Below are 25,217 nucleotides of genomic sequence, written 5' to 3' on the forward strand. Positions count from 1 at the left end.
TGGATACCCTACGTAAAATAGTCAGAAAACATGAAAGAATAGCAAACATATCAAAAGTTTACATATTTTTGTGCTTATTTATTGATTTACAAAAAATAAATCAATTTTTGAATCATCACCATTGATTAAATAAAAACCTATATTCAGCATGTTGACTATACCCAGATTTTCTCTCATGCTGTCAAATATATTTTTATAATAAATGTTTTAAAAATACTGTACTGATTTTTAGTGTTGTTTACACTTAGTTAGATTTGTCATCTGCCTGATTAGTTGCAAGGTCACAGAAACAGAGTTTTAAAAAAACCTGATTATTTTAAACTGCCCTGAAGGAGAGTTTCTCTTCATTGCTCTGTGCTTTGCATTCAATAATATTTATTTTTAAGCATTTTGACAGGAATAGTATAAGTGATGTAGCACCAAGTTGAATGCTGGACAGTTTCTGATATTCTTGTTCTTCTCCACTAGCTTTATACCTGCCATTCATTTTAAATTATTATTGTTTTCTAACCCTGCTCTACACTTGACATCTATTTCCTCCAGTCTCACTTATTTCGTGGGGAGACGAGAAGAGAGACTCCATCACTGGAAATAAATTTTAAACTTGAGTTTGTATGTCAAATCCTCTCCTTCTAGAGATATGCGCAGGGCTGTAAGGGGGAAGGTTCAAAGGCGAAGCATGGATCTTCCACCTCTCCTAAGTGCACAGTGAGGGCACTCCCTCCTGTTTCAATGTACCAGTGAACAGGGGAGCATGATGTGTGAAGCTTCTGATGTTTGTGTCAGCCTCTATCTGCAACACATTACAGTTATAAATATGCTAAGAGACCCATTTACAACAATCACTCCTGACCCAGAAACACCACCATACCAAGACTTTAGTTGAGTAAATGAAGCACAGCAGAAGCCAAAATGGAATGAATATTGTACTTGAGTCAGGAGGCAACTGTGTTGGAAACAGTTTTAGTCGTATTGTAGATGTGACCTTAAAACACAGGTCCAGTCATGGGGTGAAGGTGATATCGACAACCACCCCCCCCCCACACACACACACACTGTGTATTCTTTTTATGATCTCAAACAGCATGCTTGTAGGACTGAAACCTTTCCACCAGCCTCACCGCAGCTTAAGGTCTCTCTCTTTCGGGAGGGATTTGGGAGGGTGATTTTGCCTATATTTGACAGTTCCCCTCTGGAGGCTCGGGGGAGACATTTTTGCACGTGTTGGAGACAGTCACAGGTGAATGGCGTGTGTGTGATTTTGCTGCCTGTGTGACAGCACAGAAACCACTGGGGCCACGTTAGCCCTGCAGCTGGCTTCCCCCTACACTGCTCAGGGCCTGGGCTTTGTTATGAAACTGCTTATACGTGGTCTGGCCGCCAAATAAGAACGAGATTTCCCTCCGCTCTCCCGCCACAGTGTCTCCCCTCTCTCGGGGCGGGAGCGGGAAAGTCCGGCGGGGCAGGGAACAGTGCGGGCGGGATTGTGCGTTACAGTCACTCCCGCCCCTGCGGAGCGGGCGCGGCTCAGCTCTCCCCGGTCTCTCGCGCTGCCTTTCCCGCCCCCCCGCCCACCGAGCACCGCCCAGCCCCGCGCGCCCCCGGCCGCAGCCGGCGCTGCGAGGCAAGCGGAGCGCGGCTCCCCCAGCTTGGGGCCCGCCCTGCACGTCAGCGGCAAGATGGCGGCGCCCGGCTCAGCCTGGAGGGGCGGAGGAGTCCCCTGCCCCAACTCGGAGGTAACGGTCGCTGCCCCGCCCCGGGATACTGGGGAGAGACCGCCTGCCCCTCCCCGCCCCCAGTGATAAGGGGGAGGGGAAGACCCCTGCGTCCCCCAGTGATAGCGGGAGTTAGATTTAGGGGCACCCTGCAGCCAGGGGCGGGAAACACCGTCTCCCCTAAGCCCGTGTCTGCGCTCTAGATCGGGGGCTCCCCGCCCTGTGGGGGGAACAGCCAGATTTCAATTGATCTGAGTTCGACTCCTACACCGTTTGTTTTGTGTTAACCTGAACCGTGGAGGTGAAACTCATCCAAACCCCACCCCTTGTCACAGGGAGGGAGGGGTTACGGTGTCTCCCACCCCCAGGAGCTGGGTAAGCGGTTTGGGCCCCGCTTCGTACCGAAGTTTTGCAAACTGAATCCACTTCGTATCCAAACCTAGAACCAGGCAGGTTTCACCTCCCTTTGGGTTTTGTTGCTAACGATCAACACACTCTAGTCTTGGTGGGCTGAAGTGTAGAGTTGACTTCTGTGGTCAGCTGTTTACATTACTAACTCCTCCTCAGTCTAAGGTAATAGCCCCAGACATACACAGTACAGGTTTTTATTTATGATAGGCCCAGTTCACAGATAATTTTCAGTCCTTTTGCACCAGCTATGCTTGAACAATGGCATGCAGATTATCATTATTTATATTGACATGTCACCTAGGCGCCCAAGTCGTGGACCAGGACCCTGTTGTGCTAGGGGACTCTGTAGAAACACAGAATAGAAAGACCGTCCCTGCTCCAAAGAGCTTACATTCTAAGCAACAGTATGGTTCCACCAGCAAAGGGGGCCTTCTAGGATGCTCCCATCTGTTTCCCGGCTGCTACAGGGGCCTTGGGAAGCCATGTGCAAACTAGGAGGCTGAGCTACCCTCCTTCCAACAGCCCAAGAATTGAGGAAGCATAAGTTGTCCCAACCTTTCTCTCTGGGTCAGGCTGTGCAGGAGCACAGGGGTGAATTTAAGTTATGGTGCCTAGAATAAGATAGGTGCTTTACAAGTCGAGGATCCTGTTTAGAATATAAACAGATCAGTAGAAAAAAAGATAAAAATGGTATTCAGCAAAAGTAAGTAACTGAGCAAGTAACTATATTCAGCATTTGTCTTGTAGCTCAATGTTAAACTTTGTCTTCTCTCTTTCCATCATGTTAAAGGGATGATAAGGAATTTGGGAAGGGAGAACAAGATGTACTCTGATCATACAGTGATGAGAAGCAGTATATAACCCTCAGATAGAAAGATAAGAGCCTTGTGGGAGAAATGACTTTTAAGGAAAGATTTGAAAGGCATATTTTGGACCATAGTGAGAATATGTCACTTTCTACAGTAACAATCTACTGTGGGATTGATTGCCTGAGTAATTTGCATGGTGAGTTTTCTATCTTGTTATCTGACACTGTCTGCACTGGAGTTTACCTTTGTTACAGCCATTGATGGCCAATCGCTGGTGTAGCTACACTAGTGCAAAAGTTATGTCTGTGCTACAGAAGAAGTTTTGCTGTCAGTGTATGTCAGAGCCGGGGCATGGTTAGCCTGGCCTAGCATCAGGCACAGGCCAAGGGAGCCAGTTACCAGGAATCAGGCTGGGCTGGAACACCCAGAGATCGTAATCAAGAGAAACCAGAGGGCAGAAACCAGGAGATAGTTACCAACAGTCAGGCCAAATCAGGATACCAGGAGGTCAGGATTTCTATGAGACTCCACTTCGATGGGGTCTGCGTGAAAGAAGCTTCATTCAGGATTGGGGCCTTATTGGTTTAAAATAGGTAAACCTACAGTATGATATAAACACAATTTGTGGGAAGTTGCAAAATAACTGGAAAATGCAAAATCTAAGATATGGGATGAGACCCTAGAGGCTATAGGCCAACTTTAAACCTGCAGCGTACACCAGGATGACAAAGGCAGGAAGGTTTCAGAGTAGCAGCCCTGTTAGTCTGTATCTGTAAAAAGAAAAGGAGGACTTGTGGCACCTTAGAGACTAATTTATTAGAGCATAAGCTTTCGTGAGCTACAGCTCGCTTCATCGGATGCATACAGTGGAAAATATAGTGGGGAGATTTTATATACACAGAGAACATGAAACAATGGGTGTTACCATACACACTGTAACAAGAGTGATCAAGAAAGGTGAGCTATTACCAGGGGGAGGGGGGGAACCTTTTGTAGTGATAATCAAGGTGGGCCATTTCCAGCACTTTAGGAGAACAGTAGGAGGGGAAATAAACAAGGGGAAATAGTTTTACTTTGTGTAATGACACATCCACTCCCAGTCTTTATTCAAGCCTAAGTTAATTGTATCCAGTTTGCAAATTAATTCCAATTCAGCAGTCTCTCAATGGAGTCTGTTTTTGAATTTTTTTTGTTGAAAAATTGCCACTTTTAGGTCTAATCGAGTGACCAAAGAGATTGAAGTGTTCTCCGACTGGTTTTTGAATGTTATAATTCTTGACGTCTGATTTTTGTCCATGTATTCTTTTACGTAGTAGAGACTGTCCAGTTTGACCAATGTACATGGCAGAGGGGCATTGCTGGCACATGATGACATATATCACATTGGTAGATGCACAGGTGAACGAGGCTCTGATAATGTGGCTGATGTGATTAGTCCCTATGATGGTGTCCCCTGAACAGATATGTGGTCGCAGTTGGCAACAGGCTTTGTTACAAGGATAGGTTCCTGGGTTAGTGTTTTTGGTGTGTGGTTCCTGGTGAGTATTTGCTTCAGGTTGGGGGGCTGTCTGTAAGCAAGGACTGGCTTGTCTCCCAAGATCTGTGAGAGTGATGGGTCGTCCTTCAGGTTCAGGCAGGAAGGAATCTGATAGTAGGTAGTGAGGTGGATGAAAGAGAAGTAATGGCGAGAGGAAGTTGGAGGAGAGTTGAGGAATGCTTTGCTGCTGGGGAGGAAACACTGTTGTGGTGAATAGGTGCATTTTTACCAACTCTTACAATTTTATTGTGAGTCTGACAAAATTTTATGATTTTTTTCTTAACGCACCGGCTCTTGGAGTCAGATGATTGAAAGTGGAGATTAGCATGCATTTTTTTTAAAGTAAGTTTCTAGACCATATGGTTGTGGAGAAAAGCTTGAAGATGTGAGCATTGAAGGATTAACACCCAGAAGGCAAATACAAAAATTAACTATTAAAAAAATAGTGAGCCTGACTCATGTTTTTTGAGAGGTTGGGTTTGACAATGCTGTGGATTCTATTGCACATAAAAAGTGAATCCAGGGAAGTACTAGTCTAAAAACCTATGAATACTCAATGGGTTTGGGAGACATCATTTTGAATTGAAATTGTGCTCAATTCCTTCTATTGAGTAACGCAGTTACATATTGTGAAGAATCTGATTTCTTCTTGGATGATTTCTGTAGTGTTAAGCAGTTTTGCCATATTGGCTATCTGTCTTAAGTGACTGGCAGTATGAATTTAGTGGTTTTCCTCCATCTAGCATGAATCCATCTATCTGAGCAATTTAGAAAACTAAACTGGATTTAATTAAATTAGTTCATTTATAAACTGCAGCAGTTCCTGTAATTGTATTAGAGTCTCCTGGCATGTTCTTAGAATGAGAGAATTGGATATAGCATCCTCTGGCTATAAGGGAACAGTGAAGCATTGCCAATTCAATATTGTTTTTTTCAGATTTTACAGTAATAAACTGTAGGTCTTTTAAAATGCACTACCTCTGCAAAATGTGAGATGGGGGTTTACTTTTCATATCATGAATGGGAACTAATAAAATAAAAGATTTTCTCACACACCCTAAAATATTTCTTTGGGTAAATAGTTTTGATTGGGTAAATGTACTGTGAGAATTTAAATGGTACAGTGTCAATGGTACCAGCACTTACTATTTGACTGTTACAGAGTTCAGTACTCCAGGTAAGCCCTGCCCTCCGCTATACAAGTTTTGGGGGGAAGGTTCCATAACCCTACCTCTGTGAAAGCAGTAGGGTATGCCTTCTCCATAGTTCAAGAGACACTCCCAATTTAAATTAAAATTATGGTAATTCGCAGGTATCTTTTGTCAAAAGTTGCTTATTGCATACCAAAATACTACTGTCTTGTTCTGACTGGTCTGTTTTTTTTAAATATTGTAAATCAAACATAACTCGCCACCTGTTACTAATTTACAATACTTGAATCTTCTATTAAGATCTGGAATTTTATTAAACTGCTTTCCCCCAACCACCCCATGTTCACTAGTCATTTTTGTGTCCAAAAATAATAGTGCATATTTTGAAAACAAATCCCTTGTGACAAAAGCTTGATCTGTTATGAGCTCCCAGAAGGAAGGAGATTCAACGTTCTTATCCAGTGGTCACAGCTATTACCTGTTACTGATAAGTATTGAAAAGTAGCTGAAAGAGAGAAGGGACATTTTCCTGCCTGTTCCTGTTCAGTTTTTTCATAAAGATATGTAGAAGGTGAAGGGCTGGGGGAGAAGGAACATGTATGAAGGAATATATCTTCTTACTCTCAAGTAATACAGTGTTGCATCAAAAGTTGAAAACACCAGGCTAAATAATTCTTAAGACTGACAGAAATATGATTTGGTCATAGATCAGAGATATCATGGAAGTATTTTTCTACCTGAAACAGCTGCAGATTTCAAGAAACTCTAATAAAGTCTATTACTAATGTGTAAATATAATTCCTTAAACTCATTAATGAAATTCCATCTGAACAATGTATAGGACAGTAATAAAATTAATGTAATTATCATGTGATAAAATATAAGCAGAATTGCATACCATCATTTTGCAACCAAAGAAATTGCAAATAAAAAACAAGTGGAAATACTGTCTCAGTTTGTATGTGTTAAAGCTTGTTTTAAAAAAATTAAAAATACATTATAGAATTATCACAAACTGACATGAAGCTAAACAAAGGGGGAAATGCTGTTATGGAGATTAATATTTACAGCCCATGAAAATAGCGAGCTATAAGTTAGTCCTTAATAAAAGGCCAAATCTTTTTTGCCTCACTCAGGTGAATAATCCCATTAAATTCAACAGGACAACTCATATGAGTAAGGCAAGTGAGATTTGGGATACAATATGTAAACCAATAACCATTCTTCAAAGAAACCATCATCGCATATCATGTTGGGAGGGACTCATGCCTCCACCATCAGATCAAGTGGAACTCGTAAACTAATGATAAAATTTATTCAGTGTGAGTGGTTCAGCTCACAGATTCTCTAGTGCTGAGGACTTGATGCCCAGGGTGAAGACCCTGTGAAACTATATCTTTGAAGTAGTAGAATAACAAGCTAAATAACTGCTCCTTACATGTGATCAATTTAATGATAAGAATGTTTGTCCGTGTCTATTAGTACTGTCATTTGCATATACTCTTAAATATTTCAATAACCAGTGTTGTTGTTATAGTTCTAAAAATAAGAAAAAACAAAGAAGACATAATAATCCTCCAATATGATCATTTCAAATTGTGTAACAGAAAGCTAATCAGTAAAAAGTTTTCAAAGAAAGAAATATTCTTATTCCTTGCGACATAATATTTTTTCAAATAGAAATAAATGTGACATTTCAGTTGTCTAATGACTAATTTTGGATGCTCTATCAGATTTCTGTAGAAAAGTAATTTCATGTGTGACCCTCAATAATACCATATGAACACATTTCTACGTAATCATATAAAACCTTAGCGTATTTACGTCTGCTAAATATAAAAAAAAATGGTGTCAGCTTATAACAAAAAGGAGGCAGTATTACTACTCAAATAACTATTTTAATGGTATTTTCTAATCCCATCAAATATTGTTTCCAAAATAGAAAGGATCACAATCTATTTTAGGGTTTTAGACTGCTGCCTATCACCACAGTATCTTAACACCTTCCATGTAAGATCAATAGAAATAGTGAAGTCATAATGGACTTCCTGGAGTCTCTGGCACTTCTCCCTTTTCAGGGTGAAAACTCTGCTTCAGGTAGGGTTTTTGGTTTTGATTTCTTTTAGATTTTGTTGGTAGCAGTGTAGATGTGGGAGTCGCTTTCGTCCGTGTCATTTTGAAGGTAGAAAGGGCTGCATAGAGATTTTGCAGTATTTCCTAATGACTTTGGATTCCCTTGATCTCCTCCGGTAGTTTGCTCCATAGCTGTATTCTCTCTGTTTAGAATGCTTTATCTCACAAGGTTTTTCCTGGGCTTTGTGGTCTGCATTGTCCTAGCTGTCATGTTGATTCATAGATCAGAATTTGATCTTTTATGCAGCTGAGTCATAATTAAGGCTACGATTTTGTCACAGAGGTCCTGAGGCAGCGGGCCCTCAAGCTCCTAGCCACGATGGGCAGTGGGGGTACCCTGCAGCTCCTGGCTGCTGTGGGGGGCTGGGGATCCCCACAGCTTCCCAGCCACCATGGTGGGGCTGGAGGACCCCAGCAGCTTCCCTGCTGCTGCGGCAGGATAGTGGGACCCCCGCAACTCCATGGCTTCCACGGCGGGTCAGGGGGACACCCGAATCTCCCCACAGGGACAGCGGCAGGGGGATCCCCGCAGCTCCCCTGCCACTGCTGAGGGACGGGGGACCCCCGTCTACCATGGGGGGGCAGAGGGAGCCCTACAGCTCCTCTCCATCAGAGGAGGGCAGGGAGACCTCAGCAGTTCCCTTTCTGCCGCAGTAGAGCAGGGGGACCCCCTCTGTGGCAGCTGGGGACCCTGGCAACTTCCCTGCCACTGCAGCAAGGCAGTGGGACCCCCACAGCTCCATGGCTGCCACGGCGTGTTGGGGGAAGCCCCGCATCTGTCCACAGTGGCAGCGGCAGGGGGACCCCCACCACTCCCTGCCACTGCTGTGAGGCAGGGGGACCCCCTGGCCGCCCTGGGGTGAGCAGAGGGATCCCCATAGCTCCTCCCACCACAGGGAGGCAGGAGGACCACCGCAGTTCCCCTCCATCACAGCGGGGAGCTAAGGGACCCCCGCAGCTCCCCACTGTGGTGGCAGCAGGTGGGTTTCCGCAGTTCCCCATCGTTAGATATATTAAAGTTGGAAGGGCGAAAGCCATCCTAGGGTATACTTAAGGAATTAGCAGATGCAATCTAAGAACTATTAATGATTGTCTCTGAGAACTCTTGGAGGATGGGTGAGGCCCCAGATGACTGGAGAAGAGCAAATATAGTTCCTATCTTTAAAAACAGGATCAAAGAGTACCCAGAGAATTATAGATCAGTCAGCCTAACTTTGATACCTCAGAAGATACTGGAACAAATTATAAAGCAATCAGTTTGTAAGCACCTAGAGGATAATAGGGTTATAAGTAAGAACCAACATGAGTTTGTCAAGAACAAATCATACTAAACCAACCTAATTTCCTTTTTTGACAGGATAACCGGCCTCGTGGATTTGGGAGGGGCAGGGAAGCTGTACACATGATATATGTTGATTTTAGTGAGGGTTTTGACATAGTCCCACATGACATTCTCATAAGCAAACTAGGGAAATACTGTCTAGATGAAATTACTATAAGGTGGGTGCACAACTGGTTGAAAGACTCTACTCATAGAGTAGTTGTCAATGGTTCGCTGTCAACTGGGAGGACATATCCAGTGGGGTCCCACCAGGGTCGGTCCTGATACTATTCAGTATTTCATTAATGATTTGAATAATGGAGGATATGCTTAAGGGCTGTTATAAAGAAGACATAATCAATTGTTCTCCATGTCCACTGAAGGTAGGGCAAGAAGTAATCGGCTTAATCTGCAGCAAGGGAGATTTAGGTAAGATATTAATACCCTTATAGTTAGAAAGTTTTTCTTAAGCACTGGAATAGGCTTAAAGGGAGGATGTGAAATTCCCGTCACTGGAAGTTTTAAAAAACAGGTTAGACAAACTCCAGTCTGTCTTGCCACCTAGGTAAATTTGCGTCTGTGATAGAGATCCCTTACGCCAAAAATCACAATAATATTCAGGTTATTCCTAGTCCCAAAGGACCAGTCACTTACCCCAGATCAGTTGTACATCAGATCTCAACCCAAAGACAATGCTTGTAGCCAATCCTATAATACTAACTAAAGATTTATTAACTAAGAAAAAGAAATGAGAGAGTTAGTTACAAGGCTAAAGAAGGTAAACACACACGCAAATGAATTACAGGCTTAGGATCCAAAAACTGATAGCTGCTGTATATGCAAGCTCTTTGTCCTTTAGGGCTACCCCAGACTAAGTAGCTTGGGGATCCCTTACTTATGCTTAGAAATATTGCCCTCTCTGAACTCCAAGCAGCATAGTGATACGGTTGCTTCTTGTCAGGCATTTTTAATTCCTTTTCCCCAGAGCTCAATCTTATGGGATGAGTTCACTCACAGGGTCCCTCTTATGGGAGTTATGGGTGGGTGGGAATCAACGAAGTCTTTGTCCTTTGTTTCACAATGGCTCGTTTGGTTTCAGTGAGGGTTTTCTGTGTGCTTAACTAGCACTTTACACTAATTAATGTTTCTTTTCTGTTTGGTGAGTGCATTGTAAACCTCTGTAGTTGTGTATTTTATACTGTAGGCTACAGATATTATAAGTGAGATCAATACATATGGCATCCTGCAAGCATTTCATTAATTCTAAACACTACACACATTCTTATTAACTTAACATCTATTTTGACAGTGCTAACACCACAGGTGAGCCGGGCTGGTTTCCAGCTATGCATTTGTCAGTGTTTAGTGAGTCCTAAGGGCCTTGGTATGAGCCGGCAACTGGTCAGCCATTGTCACAGTCAGGACTTGAGAAACTTATTTGATGCCTACTTGTACCATGGCACTCCTAAACTGCTAGCATTCCTGTCAGCAGGCCATTGTTCTTATCAGCTTTGGGCAAGTAGGTATCTGATTAAATTTGAAGTACCATAGTCCCTCTCTGGCTGTTGGAAAGGAGAAACATTTTCTCTCTCTGTCGCAGACTCTGGACTGTCTTGAGAATGTTTCTTTAGGTCCTCTTCCCCAAGCCTTCTGACTGTTGCACACACAGTCATCTCATCTCCACTATTCTTCTCCTTGCTCATCTTTCTAGATGTTGTGAAGGGTTGTTTTTGCTGTTCTTCCTTCCACCCAGCCTCTGTTTTTATTGGTGGTCCTACCCAGTAAATAGTTTCAGTGCTTTCCCTGATAAAGTTCATAGGTTTTCCAAATAGTAGAGTGACGTTGTCCTTATTTTTGTCAGTTTTGAGCTTCCCAGACAGTTCTGAATAGTAGCAGTGAAGACTGATGTGACACTGACCACTGCATGCACTGCTGCAGCAGGGGCATTGGAGCTGTTTGCCTGCAGACCTAAGAAGGCAGTACTGTATCAGTTTACGCTCTGTTCAGGACTGGAAGGTAACCTTCATAATCATAAGTGCTAGAAGCTACCCTCTCACCACTTAAGGTGTGGCACATTCAGGTTAGAGTGCTCCTCCAGGCCTAAATGTTCTCAGTCCATTAGATCATGCTGCCTCTTTTCTAACAAAAGTTAATATTAAAATGCTGTGCATGCAGCATGACTTTCTTTGCTCCAAATTTACTATTGTTTCCCTTGACCTGAAAATAGAATTATAAGTATTTGAATAAATGGATTGAAATGTTGCCTAGTTTCACTATAGCTTCTATAATGATTACTACCTTTTTTCCTGAAAGACAGTTTGTTTGTTGGTCTTTTTAACTGTACTTAAAATTTCAAAACAGACAATCAACAGCAAAGAATGGATTCTGCTACCTTTCTTCTTTTACATGCAGCAGAATAATGTCAATGTTACAAAATTATGCTAAATCAAGCCGTGCATCCTCTGTACACTTTAGGGACTATGATTTTGCTTGGCTCATCTGTTGCTTGGACTTTTGAAAAACTGACCCTTTAAGGTAGAGACCCACAAAAGGAAAAAAGCAGTAATCTTGTGTGCTGGTACAGTTATAATAATCCAGAGTGAGTTTTCTATGTCATAGAATCCACCCATAGTAAATATCAGTTTACACTTAAGGGAAAAAAAAAATCAAGATGTCATGGATTTGTTGTACTACAGCCCCCTCTGGTGGTAAAAAAATTAAATCCTGCATTTTAAAATTGCTGAGCGCATTCTGTAAAGCAGTGGTTCTCAACCAGGGTTACGCGTACCACAGGGGCATGCAGAGGTCTTTCAAGAGGTACATCAACTCATCTAGATATTTGCCTAGTTTTACAACAGGCTATGTAAAAAGCACTAGCGAAATCAGTACAAACTAAAATTTCATAGAGACAGTGACTTGTTTATATTGCTCTTTATATTATACACTGAAATGTAAGTACAATGTTTATATTCCAGTTGATTTATTTTATAATTATATGGTAAAAATGAGAAAGTACGCAGTTTTTTCAGTAATAGTGTGCGGTGACACTTTTGTATTTTTATGTCTGATTTTGTAAGCAAGTAGTTTTTAAGTGAGGTGAAACATTGGGTACTCGAGACAAATCAGACTCCTGAAAGGGGTACAGTAGTCTGGAAACGTTGAGAGCTACTGCTGTAAAGCATTGTCTTATCACTTCAAACACTTGAGATTTTTCTTCTGCTTCTTTCCTATTCTGCCTCTGTTCCCAAACGTTCTGTTTTTTCCCCCAACCGTTTACTTAGAGCAGTGTATTGTGACGTGGCTAGGACACTGGGCTGTGGATCAAAAGATCATGATTCTCTTCCTGGTTTTGTCACTGACCAGTTATGTAACAATGGGCAAGTCACCTCACCTCTCTGTTCCTGAAAATGGGGATAATGATACCTACCTTTGTAAAATTGAGTTCTATGGTTGAAAAATTATTATGCTAGAATTAAGAGTTATTTATTATTAGTGGATAGGGTGACCCAATAGCAAGAGTGAAAAATCAGGATGGGATGGGGGGGAAAAGGCACCTATATAAGAAAAATCCCCAAATATTGAGGCTGTCCTTATAAAATCTGGACCTCTGGTCACCCTATTAATGGAAGATAGTGACAAAATACTGTCGTGCTTAGCCTCTGGTCTGGAGAGAGTAAGTATGGGATAATTTGCCACTAACTGGGCCTCATACTAACTTGTGCCCATGGTAACAGAATGAAGCAAACTAGGGTCCACCTGGTAGAGGAGAGTAGGGTCAAAGCTACTGCTTTACACCATGTTTTCTCTCTCTCCACACAACACAACTATTGGAGCTCCATCACGCTGGGGAGTGGAGCTTTGAGTGGGAAGGAACTCTGTGGCATGCTCTTCTTGAGTCCTGAGTTGATTTTCGATAGAAAATATACCCCAAAATTATTGTTAGTTTGAACCCACAATGATACACATACTCTAAGGAGGTGGGTTTTTTGCATGTAAGGGTGGGATTATATTGCAGCATAGCTGCTTTGGGAGCATCACAGGATCCTGGGCATCCATACTGGTGACCCTAAACCAGTGGTCTCCAACCTTTTTATGCCCAAGATCACTTTTTGAATTTAAGGGCAACCCAGGAGCTGCCCCATCCCTTCCCCAAAGCCCCACCCCACTCACTCCACCCCCCCCCTCGCCATCACTTGCTCTCCCCCACCCTCACTCACTTTCACCAGGGCAGGGTAGAGGGTTGGGGTTCAGGAGGGGGTGCGGGCTCTGGGCTGGGGCCGAGGGGTTGACAGTGTGGGAGGCTGCTCTGGGCTGAGCCTGGAGCAGAGGGTTGGGGTGCAGGAATGGGTGAGGGGTGCAAGCTCTGGGAGGGAGTTTGGGTGCAGGAGCGGGCTCTGGGCTGGGGCAGAGTGTTGGGGTGCAGGAGAGGGTGTGGGTGCTGGCTCTGGGCGGGGGCTCAGGGCTGGGGCTTGGGGTGCAGGAGAGGGTTCAGGGTGCTGGCTCTCAGAGGAGTCTCAGGGCTGGGGTGCAGGAGGAGGTTCAGGATGCAGGAGGGGGTATGGGGCGCTGGCTCCGGGAGGGGGCTCAGGGCTGGTTTAGGGTGGTGGCCCTGGGAGGGGGCTCAGGGCTGGGGATTGGGGTGCAGGAAGGGGTTATGGGGTGCTGGCTCTGGGAGAGGGCTCAGGGCTGGGGGTTGTGGTGCAGCCTCTTGCCGGACAGCACTTACCTTCAGCAGCTCCCGGTTGGCAGTGCAGAATGGCTGCCACTAAAGCAGGTTCCCTGCCTACTTGGCCCCACGCCACTCCTGGAAAGCACCAATGCACCCCTGCAGCCCCTGGGCAGGGGGTGGGCGACACGTGGCTCCGCATGCTGCCCCTTTCTGCAAGCACCGCCCCCGCAGCTCCCCTAGGCCGCAGCTCCCCATTCCTGGCCAGTGGGAGCTGTGGGGGTGGTGCTTACAGACAGGAGCAGCATGTGGAGGGAGACCCCTAATCGCTGCCCGCTGGGCCACGCTGGCTGCTTCCGGGACCGGCGTAGGGCCGGGGCAGGTAGGGAGCCTGTTTTAGTGGTAGCCTCACTGCGCAGCCGGAGATCGCGATTGATTGGGAGTTCTCCTGCCTGTTCTTTTGAAGAACAACTCTACCTCCCACCCCTCCAAATACACAAAAATAACCTTTTGGGATGAAACCTCCAGTAAAAACTTGTAGAGTTTTATAGCTACCGTCAGTGTGTCTTACATTGGTTAGCACACAGATCTCTGTTTGCTATTGTGTGAGCTGGGACAAAGGATTTGATGTGATAACTCTCTTCCATCCGTCCCAGAGTTTGAACTCCAGAGTCCTGGCCTGGTTTATAGAGCAGTAATTGTGCTGGTGCCGCTCATGTTCTTTTCACATTGCCTTTTATTTTAATAAAACAGTGACTCAAAAATTAGAGTAAGATTTTTGTATTTTATATGTGTATATTACTTTTAATCCAGAGGGATCCTAAAGCCCTTCACAAACTAAATACAGCATTGCTGAAATGCTTCCAACTCTCGGACAGAGAGCAGCAGACATGCACATCTGTGCATGCTAATGAGAATTTGGTCAAAATACTACAGTAAACCCCAAATGTTTTTAAAAGTTCTGTGGACCCCTAATGACTTTGAACAACAATACACCCATTTTTAAGTTTTTATATGAAAAAAATACATAATTCTTCTGGAGCAGCTCAAGGTTTCATGGTCTTCCTCACTCTTGATCTTTTCTTTGTGCTGGGATGGAAGATAGGGCATTTGGAAATGTACCCACATCACAGACCACTCATTCCTCCTATGATCCAAGGTGGGGGTGCTCTTCTTTTGAGTGGGGGACTGGTTTAGACATTCACTCCTGGAAGCCAGCATAACCACTGTTTCCAGAAAGTTCTGAGGGAGTATACTGTTTTTTCATCAGCTAACTCTGTTGATGTGAGGATCAGACTTTATCCTATCTTCTGTCCTCATTAGTGATAAAATAGTGCTAGGCTTTCTCTTCCCCATCTTTGTTCTCACAGGTTACCGTGGTTTACAGATGACCTATAACAACCAAAGTGAAAGTGAACTTTTGAATTCATTCCACCTTGTTGGTCTGAAACACCCAGTTTTGTTGACCTTCAGGACATACTGTAGGGCCCCTCTCTTTTTCTGAGTGGAAGGGACACAATAAGGCTGGTATTGTGCATGGTGGAGCATTTTGGGGTTATTGTTTTGATATCTCCCATTGATTTTCCGATTTTGGGGGAGCTTCCGGTCTTTTAAAAATATTTTGTCATAAATGCCTATAGTGGTAGGATATTACTGTTTACTTACAGATGTAATTTAAAACATTGTTTAATTCTGAGTGATGAACATTTTAAAATTTACCAAAACTCAGTGTACAGCATGTTAAACCAGAAACAGTTGGCCCTTAACAACATTAGTTTCATTGGCAAACCAGACATATTGGTATAAGAAATTAACAATCAAAATGACTAAAGGTGTCTTTCCTCTGTGTGTGTGTGTGAGAGAGAGAGAGATATACATGGATTGTTCTTTGTCATTTACACAAAGTGGCTGTTTTCATTTGAGGGATTTTTTGCTGGAATATCTCTAGGTCCCTACCAAATTATGGACATGAAATCTGGTCTTTTGTATGCTTTTACCCTATACTATACAGATTTAATTGGGGAGACCACCATTTCTCAAGTTGGAGGTCCTGACCCAAAAGAGAGTTTCACGGGGTGTGTGTGTGTCCACAAAATTATTTTAGGGAGGTCGTGGTATTGCCACCCTTACTTCTGTGCTGTCTTCAGAGTTGGGCGGCCAGAGAGCGGTGGCTGTTGGCCAGGTGCCCAGCTCTGAATGCAGCGCCCCACCAGCAGCAGCACAGAAGTAAGGGTGGCGATACCATCCCATGCCATCCTTTCTTCTGCGCTGCTGCTGGTGGCAGCTCTGCCTTCAGAGCTGGGCTCCCGGCCAGCAGCCACCGCTCTTCAGCTACCCAGTTCTGAAGTCAGCACAACAACCACCAGCAGTGCAGAAGTGAGGGTAGCGGTACCACAATGCCCCTACAATAACCTTGTGATCCCTCACACACCTCCGTTTTGGTTCAGGATCCGTACAATTACAGATTTAAATAGCTGAAATCATGAAATTTATGATTTTTAAAATTCTGTGACAGTGAAATTGACGGAAAAGGACCATGAATTTGGTAGGGCCCTAAATATATCTTAATAACTTGATTAAGAGCCCAGATAAATTGTTTGCTGATGATGACAGAGCACCTTCAGACATTAATTCTTCTGGGGCCATCATAGGGTCTATTAATAGCTTTGTGCACATATTTTGATAACTGCTTTAACTGTTCTGGTTTTTCTTATCTAACTTTGCTCATAGATCCTGTGTGAACTGCTCCGTATGGAATCTTTACTATTCATTGAATGCATACATCAACCTCTGAGGAAAGATTTCCTGTAAACACATCTATTTTGTTTTACGTGTAAGTAGTCTATCTCTTGAGCTGTAAATTTTCTAAGATTATAATAAATGCTCATTTAGTTGTTCAACACACTTATTTTACTTCTAATCCATATTATATTTAATCTTTTGCTATGGCATATTGATTCATACATAAGCTGTATGTGTTGTTTAAAGCATGTTTTTAGTCATTTAGAGCCAAGTCCTGGAAAAGTTAATGCATGCCTGGGAGATTCAGAAAACTCGTAAGTAACTTAACCACTTCATGTGTGCATGTGCGTGTAAAAGGTATGGATATAGAATTTACATGTGGCATGGAACAGTGCACACACATTTGTAACCATTGTAAAAGGGCTGGAAAAGGTCTTGTTTGGAGGTGAGGGTGTTAGCCAAACCAGTGTCTTATCCTGAAGTGCAGTATAATACATATTGGATGAGCACATGACACTGTAGCTAATTTCACCCTGTGTCTCATGACCAACCATAACAGCCAGCAGATTTTCTTCCTCTTTCAACACCAACTACTTGATCTTTGTAAGACAGGAAACTAATCAAGTGCAGTGCTGAGTTTATACATCTGCTCTCCCATTGTGTAACTTTTAGTTACGTAATCTAGTACTTGCTGGATTGGATCTGTATTTGTCGTTATTAAGGATGTAGGATACTTTTGGAAATGAATAGTGTTATTTTTTCCATCACTTTAGTTTTTTAGAATTAAACAAACCTTCTCATTGTACTAGACTGTGTGTATTTCTAAACTAAACAATGAGACTGAGGATGTTGTTATGCATACAATTCAACTGATGTAACTGAAAAATGTATCCTGTCAGTCTTCTTTCTAAATATTTTAAAACTATACTTAAGTAACATTTTTCATTTTTAATACCAATCATCCAAGATTTACAAAGCTCTTTATACCTATTCATGCTTGACATTTTGGAGGCACGTTAGGATGCCAGTAGAGGGTGTCAGTCAGCTTCGAAGAAGGTCAGGCTGGGCTGTGGTTCACACTTAGGGAAACATGGCAGACCCTGTAATAAATAATTGATATTAATTTCACTGTAGGCATTGATGTTGTCTGCAAATTCAAAAAGATAACACTGCATTGCTTTCCATTCAGTTCAATTTGGAAGATTTACATTCAGTTCACATGCAGAAAGTTTATCTTTGCATCCATAATGTACTGAAACATTTAGTTTAGTGAAATCTTAAATTCTGCACAAATAGATAGCTTAAATAGGCTTCTTCCTTCCTTCCTTCCTGTTCCCTGTGGGATGATCGTGTGGACTTTTAAAACTTTATATACAGTAAACATCCCCCTTCTGCTATCTCCTCTCTAACTTCTATCTGTAACTGCTCCTCTGTGGATGTATATTCTGGATGTGTACCAACAGTTTTCCCTGACTTTGAAAATGTCATGAGTTAAGATCACAAGAGCCTTGAAAGTGGATTCAGTCTGTCATGCTGAGCAGATTTTCAAAGTCAAAACATGGGACAGGCAGTCTGGGAATATTTATGGATTGTTTTTGGAGGCAGTCAGGGAGGTGTGAAGCAAGGGTTTTGGCAGCTGGGGAATAAAGGGCAAAAAAGTCTGCCCACTCTACCTCTTCCTCATATTTTCTATGCTCTTGTTTTCTATTTTTCTCTTTCCTCACTTTTCCTGTGGTCATTTCGCCTCTCTTTCAGCATCCTTCAGTTGTCTCCCCTTTGACCTTCCCCTCACTCTCTCTACCATAATTATTCATTTTAAGTATTATTATTTGTATTACTGTAGCACCTAGAAGCCTTAGTCATGGACTAGGACTGCATTGTGTTAGGCTCTCTGCAAAGACAGAACAAAAAATGGTCCCTGCCCCAAAGAGCTTACAATCTAAGTATAAGACAAGAGACAACAAATAGATACAGACAAACAGGGGAGGACAAGGAAGCAATGAGACAGTATTGGTCAGCGTGGAGGGCTGCTGGTGCGCTGAGGCACCTGCCTATCTCCCTTTTATTCTTAGTCCTTTTATTCTACCCCAGCTCCAGAGACCCTACCTTAATCCTCTGCTCATCTGTGGTGCAAGGAAGCTAGTCAGTTGCATGAATCATATTAGGCAAGCTTGGTAATTACCTGCATATGGCTGCGCAGATCATGTGAGCTGCTTGTCAGCTCATCATTCAGTGCACTGCCAGGCTTCTGCTCGGCACCTTCATGACTAAGGCAAAGCAGGGTGACACATGTGACAGGTCTGGTGAAGATGTATTCCTTAATATGTGAGCACTTAGCCAACCTGTTATCAGTCTCACCTTCTCAGCTGGCGGATTTCTTTAGCTGGTCAGAGTCAGAAGGGATATACAAAAACTGTGACAAAACACTATTTCTGGTTTTAAAAAAAAATTGACTGGGACAAACCCTGAAAACAGTGACACAATCACACTGGTTTACAAGGCCAAGAATTCACTTTAGTGAATACTTCATCCAGTCTTAATTTATGCTTATCAAAGTGAGATAACGGTAAAGTATTAGCTCTGCTGGTCTTTTGTACAAATTTGTATATTGTTCCTGTCCTGAGGGCTTTGATTTTTGTCATGGGCATAATGAGACAGGCATAAGGGAAATCTAAAAACAGTCAAATGACAAGAATCTACATCCCGAATGCCCTTTACTTTTTCATTAGGCCACATAACAGTGCATATGCTGTGAAAACATTATTTGTATAGCACAGTTAGTGTGCCAGGTACTTTATGAAAAATACACAAAGAGGCCTTTGCCCTAAAGAGCTTGCAAAAAGTACAGATAAACAATTTCTAACATAAGAATTGCTATTCTGAAACCTACTTTACCGTTGTAAATAAATAAAATATTTACTTGCTATGGGATGTAGAATGTTGGAACTAGTAGGGGAAAGGGCAGAGGAGATGACCTCAGTGGGAGTTTACTGGTCTGGTCCCACTTCTCTCTATTAGCCTCCCAGGATTTAACTTAGCAGCTCCCAATTAAATTTGTTCATCTGTGTACTATAACAGTTACCCAAAAAACCCCAAATGTCAAAAATAGAGTGTGTGTATGTATGTATATATATTAACACATGTAATTAACACATTTTAAAAATGAAAATTGTTGGAGCCACAACAACGGCCTGAAAAATATATTCTGAATTGTATATTGGATTTATTCATTTTTCCCTGGACAAATGTGATTTGGTCACACAGTGCACATATGTTAGTCATATGATTTTATCTTCCTGACATGGTCAAGGCCTAAGAGAAGCTTAATATGAAGAAGCAATCAATGCGTGTTTCAGTTTTCTGCTGCAAAACACTTTAAATATAAGCACTGAAAGCTAGTTTCATATGGGGAGAATGTGAATGCACAGGTTTCCTAAAGCCTTTGTACATTTTATGGTTTCTCCTGGATATGCATATGTAATCGCCATTTATGTCAATAACATTTAGACATCCACTGACAGAAAAAATGGGCTCCTGGGTTTTTTGTTTTGTTCTAGGGGGGTGAGATGCAGAAGCTGATTTGTTATAATTAAAGCTACCTGTAATGGCAAACAGAAATGGGGAAATAATGGCTTTGTCATGGTAAACAAATGCAATAAATAAAAAGGCAACATTCTGGCACTATTTAATTAAGTGTTTTGTTATGATAAATTCTGTGAAAGATGATATCTTTTATTTTACAATGAAAAATGTTAAAGCCAGATAAAAGATTTTACATTAGATATTAAGACACCCAAACATTTGGGAATTTATTAAGCCAAATTTGTAAACGTTCATGGAAGACTCACGCTAAGAAAAGGGCTGGCTGTGGTGACAAAGATTGATTTTAAAAAAATATTAAGCCACAAAGCAAAATCTTTTAAGATGGTCGTTAACTTTTGGATGCCCACCTTCCTTGTTTGTCTAGATGTGCTGACAATCTGTAGGTTCCATTAAGTTCAGTTGGAACTGAGTGCTCAGCAGTTATGAAAAACAGGTTCAAGAGGTCTCAAGTGAGGAACCCAAAAGTTGAGGCATGCAGAATCAGTGACCAAACATATAAACTTGATAATAATACACCAATTCTCTGAAGACCACATTGACTTTCTGTTTGCTTCTTGGTGAAATTCAAGTGGTTGACATTGATATATAAAGCCCTAAATAGTTTGTGTCCTGGCTGTATGAGAAAAAAGAGTCCTTTTGTGTCATTGTAACAGTTTTGCTCAGCCGGAGTGCTCTAACAGTCTCTAAATTTTAAATATCAGAGGACTTGTGGCTGGGCATTCTCAGTAGTGAACATTGAACTTTGGACCTTGTTTTTCCCAATTGACTAATAGAACCAGAGTCTGTTAATATTTAGGATATAGTGCAAAGCCACTCTGTTGTCTCAAAACTTTGACTGAGCATGTAACTGGCTACATATTTAGCTTATTTTAGTATCTACTTCTATAGTGTACATTCAAATAAGGACATGTGTGGTGTAAGTGAGGTTTTTTGCACATTTAAGAATAAAATAAATTGTACAATAACAAAGTTTATGAAAGTTTGCAGAACATTAATAATAATAGCTTTCTCTATGGTCATGAAGATGATATCATATATTTTCATTACTTTTCTTTCAGGTTTAAAAATGTCTGATAAAAAAATAATTATGAACAGAGCCCATTATATTGAGAAGCTACTGTCTGAAAACAATTTCCAAGATATTGGAAATCACCTTACAGAACTTGAAGCTGTTGATATGACTATAGAATATCTTCAGGAGACTGATGTTGCCAAAGCTGTGTACAGAGTCTTCCAGAACTGTCCTGCAATAACAATGAAAAAGAAAGCAAAGCATTTATTATCAAAGTGGAAGACGCTTTACAAGAATAACTATCTTTCATCGGTACAAGGTAAAAAGTCAGTTTCTCAGAGTGTGAAAGAGCACAATGAATATTTCAGTGCGGTTCCACAAGAACAAACTGAGTTTTCTGGAGAATTGAATCAGCATGAAATGTTAGATGCTGCTGGTTCTAACAGTTTGCTGACATCACAAAACGTTTCAAAAGATGAAGTGTATAATAAGCCAAAAAGCAGTGTGAATCAACTGGGTCTTTTAGAAGAGCAGCACACCGATAATGAAAACACTAAACCTGCTGGCAGTGAAACAAGCCCACAGCAAGGACATATGAAGCCCATGAGGTTGAAATGCACAGAACTTATTTATAAAGCCTTGACTGATTCTGCCACAAGCAAAGAGGAAGCCAATAAGTGGCAAGAATTATCCAAAGAAATTGAAGAGCATATTTTTGCTCTTCATGCTAGAAATGACAAAAAGTACAAAAATTGTATCAGAAGCAAAGTCTCTAACTTGAAGAATCCTAAAAATTCCCACTTAAAACATAACCTATTTTCAGGGACTATGAGTCCAAAGACTTTTGCTGATATGACAGTGATGGAAATGGCCAATGATGAACTGAAACAACTCAGAGCTTTGTACACAGAATCATCTGTTCAGGAACATCAGCTTCCCCAAGTTATTGATGGCACACAGACAAACAAAATAAAATGTAGGCGCTGTGAAAAATTTGATTGCACTGTCACTATGATTGCCAGGGGAACTCTCTTCCTGCCTAGTTGGGTGCGAAATGCAAATCCAGATGAACAAATGATGACTTACGTTATTTGTAATGAATGTGGAGAGCAGTGGTACCACAGCAGATGGGTTTGTTTGTGATTATTAACCCTTTAATGAATATCACTTAAAAGTGAAAAACATAAAATAGATATCAGAAAAAAGTGTTGGGATTATTTTTGTATTTGTCTTAGATGTTTATAAATCAGTGCTATTGTGCAGACACAGCAAATAAGTTGTAGGATAATAGCTAAATGATAGTGGTCATAAAATAATTTTGGAGGTTGTATTGAAATGATTTGTCTTAAATTTTATTTGCTGTAAGTGTGTAAAATGTGCATTGTGTTGTAATATAATTTAGTGGGAAACATTTGCGTGCTTGTTACAAAGATTGCTTGGTATTTCGAAACAGTTAAGGACTTAATTTTCAAACGTATTGAACACTGTAGTTCTTATTGTCTTCAGTGAGATTTGTGGATGCTCAGCATTTATGAAAATCAGGCCATTAGTACAGTTTAAGCAAGTTAATGGCAATACTGTAATGAACACCTTTTTTCCAGGATGATCACTGAAGACTGTCCAACACAGACCTGCTCTGTAATTAAATGAGAAATTCACTTGCAAAAAGAGTCAGATTACTTCTCTAACCAATTTAATCATGTTTAAATAGAAGGATAAGCTGCCGAATATAAAAGATACTGGGGAGAATGGTAGCAAATTAAAGCAAAAATGGACTTGGATGTAAACTGTTTTATAGCTAAGCAAAAAAATGCTTCTTTAAAAGAGATCCCAGATCAGATGAGTATGATATAGAGTATTATATCAATTTGAGATCCAAACTTGCATTTTAACATGGTATGCATTACACCTGGTAGTAAGTGTTTACAAAATTAGACCCCTGAGGGCCTGATTCAGGAAATCACATATGCACATTATTAAATCATCCTTATTCATGAAATTAAGGGATGAAGTTAAACATATGCTTAAGTCTCATTGTGTGCTTTCCTGAACAGAGATGTTTTCCTGAATTGGGGTCTTAGTTACTAATTACAATATGTTACATTTTTCCTCATTCAGGTAATAAATACATGAGAGGAAAAAACCCTCTGTTTTTACTCCAAGAATTGGTGAATTATTGTGCTCTACGGTTGTTGCTTTGTCCAATAGTGAAGCATCTGTCCTATTTCTAAGTTCATATTTCAGGTTTATATCATGTGTGGTACTAGCACAAACTAGGATTAATACCTGTATCCTGCTAGCATCCATTTATTTTTCTTCTATGTCTTAATTTACTTTTATTTATATTTTCTCTTTATGCATTTATACAACACCATGTCAATTCCTCTTCCAACTATTATGGGCTATGGTTCAAAAAGCACCAATGTTCCCATTTGTTTGTTTAACATATAAAATGATTCCACTAACCCTGGTTAGCTGTGTAGGTAGGTGTGATCTGGGAATGAAATTAGCTTGTGTTTACAATTCTTGTTAGTCAACATTTCCAATAACTTGAATGATGCACATAGCAGATCAAGAAGGCATTCTTTTTCTGGATGATATGAGTAGGGGGAGCATCCAATACACATGTAGGAAGGAGATGAGACAAACACACTTGCTCTCCAAATGAATAATTGCATGCCTTACATCCCTATATACTTTCTCTGTTATTTATAACTCACTATCAGCACTTAACTCCTAGAAGAAATAGCCCTTTTATTCAATCCCAATTTTCTCAGCCTAGGATTCCTTCAACTCTGTGTGATGCAGAGAGAATACAGTGAAAAAGAATGCTGTCTTGATTGAGAGATGTGAGGCTATGTAACAAAACTGAATTATTGCTAGAAAACGTCAAATTCATAATAACTTGGCTGGATGGTGCAGTGTTAATGCAATAGTTGTTTTTTCCAAGCATGCTTTACACGCCGGGGAATTGTTCGTTTCCTATTGTGTAAACACAGTGAAACACCTACATACCTGGCATACCTCCCAGGCTGTACTTCGGACTTAACAGGTGTTTTGCAGACCAAGGAAGAGAAACTTGCAGAGAACCTGCCTGTTTCTGGCCTTGTCTATGCTACAGGGGAAATTGGATCTAAGCTACACAATTTGAGTTATGTAAATACCATAACTCAAATCGACATAGCTTAGATCTACTTACCGTGGAGTCCACACTACGCGATGTCAATGGGGGATGTTCTCCCATCGACTCCCCCTACTCTGTACTTCACCAGATTGAGAAGAAGTCAGGAGAGCGATGTGCGGTCGATGCATCCATCGCCGCTTGTCAATCCCCTAGTAAGTATAGACAAGCCCTTAGCCAGCTCCAAAGGAGTTTAAAACGGTTTCTTCCATTTATATGTCTGGCACAAATGAGGCATGGCTGCCTTTTTCTGCTAATGCACTATCCTGAGAACACTCCACCCAAATAGAAGCTTTCACAGAGCCATTACAGAGATGATGCAAGTAACTGGTCATTGGTGAATTACAAGCTAACTCAAGGGAAACTGTCAACTTCACAAAATCACAACTTTCTGGAAATTGTGTATCAACTGCTGTTATAAGTAATATTTTATACTGTGGTAACTGAAAACAATGAGAAGAATATTATACTTGTTTCTGTTTACTTTGTGCATTTGATAGTACTTTTTATACACTCTGCCCGCTGCTTCCTCTGTACAACTAATCAGTTATACCCTGATCCTGCAAACACTTAAACATATGCCTAACTTTGTGTATGAGTAGTCCTGTTGATTTCAGTGGCACTATTTGTACTGAGGGTAGAAGAGTGAGTAATCTTTTAGATTGCAGGAAAAAGGTAAAAATACTTCAATGGTGACCATCATACATAAAATTCTGCATGCTATAATTTTTGAAGTCATCCTGTTATGGAAGACAGCAGTACACAAATACAGTACATATTAGAACATTGTGTAGCAGGCGGTGTTTATTTAGAGCTATGAACAATGGACACTTTTTTATAAATAACTTATTCGGCCTGCATAAAGATTTTGCAGCAGCTCCAGTGCTCTGTCAAGTTCTAAGGGGAAAGGGAAACTTAAAAAAATTTGAACATTTC

General features: G+C 41.3%; 1 protein-coding gene across 5 annotated transcripts; it reads left to right on the forward strand.

The window, feature by feature from the left end:
• The first annotated feature begins 1,598 nt into the window (after positions 1-1,598).
• TCEANC (transcription elongation factor A N-terminal and central domain containing) lies at positions 1,599-24,764 on the forward strand. 5 transcript variants are annotated; one of them, XM_077815768.1, is made up of 5 exons: positions 1,616-1,736; positions 10,939-11,093; positions 16,474-16,576; positions 16,743-16,799; positions 21,147-24,764. In XM_077815768.1, exons 4-5 carry the CDS (start codon positions 16,772-16,774, stop codon positions 22,241-22,243), a joined length of 1,125 nt encoding a protein of 374 aa, XP_077671894.1. In that variant the 5' UTR covers positions 1,616-1,736; positions 10,939-11,093; positions 16,474-16,576; positions 16,743-16,771; the 3' UTR covers positions 22,244-24,764. The 5 variants fall into 5 exon arrangements, with proteins under 5 accessions (XP_077671885.1, XP_077671912.1, XP_077671894.1 ...); XM_077815759.1 differs by lacking the exon at positions 10,939-11,093 and having other exon boundaries at positions 1,599-1,736; XM_077815778.1 differs by lacking the exons at positions 1,616-1,736; positions 10,939-11,093 and adding an exon at positions 12,910-13,054.
• The last annotated feature ends 453 nt before the right edge of the window (positions 24,765-25,217 follow it).

Source organism: Eretmochelys imbricata, chromosome 1 (assembly GCF_965152235.1).
Source record: "Eretmochelys imbricata isolate rEreImb1 chromosome 1, rEreImb1.hap1, whole genome shotgun sequence".
In the NCBI taxonomy this organism is placed as follows: Eukaryota; Metazoa; Chordata; order Testudines; family Cheloniidae; genus Eretmochelys; species Eretmochelys imbricata.

Excerpts from the sequence above, each read along its gene's own strand:
- TCEANC (XM_077815759.1), top strand. The coding sequence starts at position 16,772 with ATGCATGCCTGGGAGATTCAGAAAACTC. Across the intron at positions 16,800-21,146 it reads CTGGGAGATTCAGAAAACTC|GTTTAAAAATGTCTGATAAA; the intron begins GTAAGTAACTTA and ends CTTTTCTTTCAG.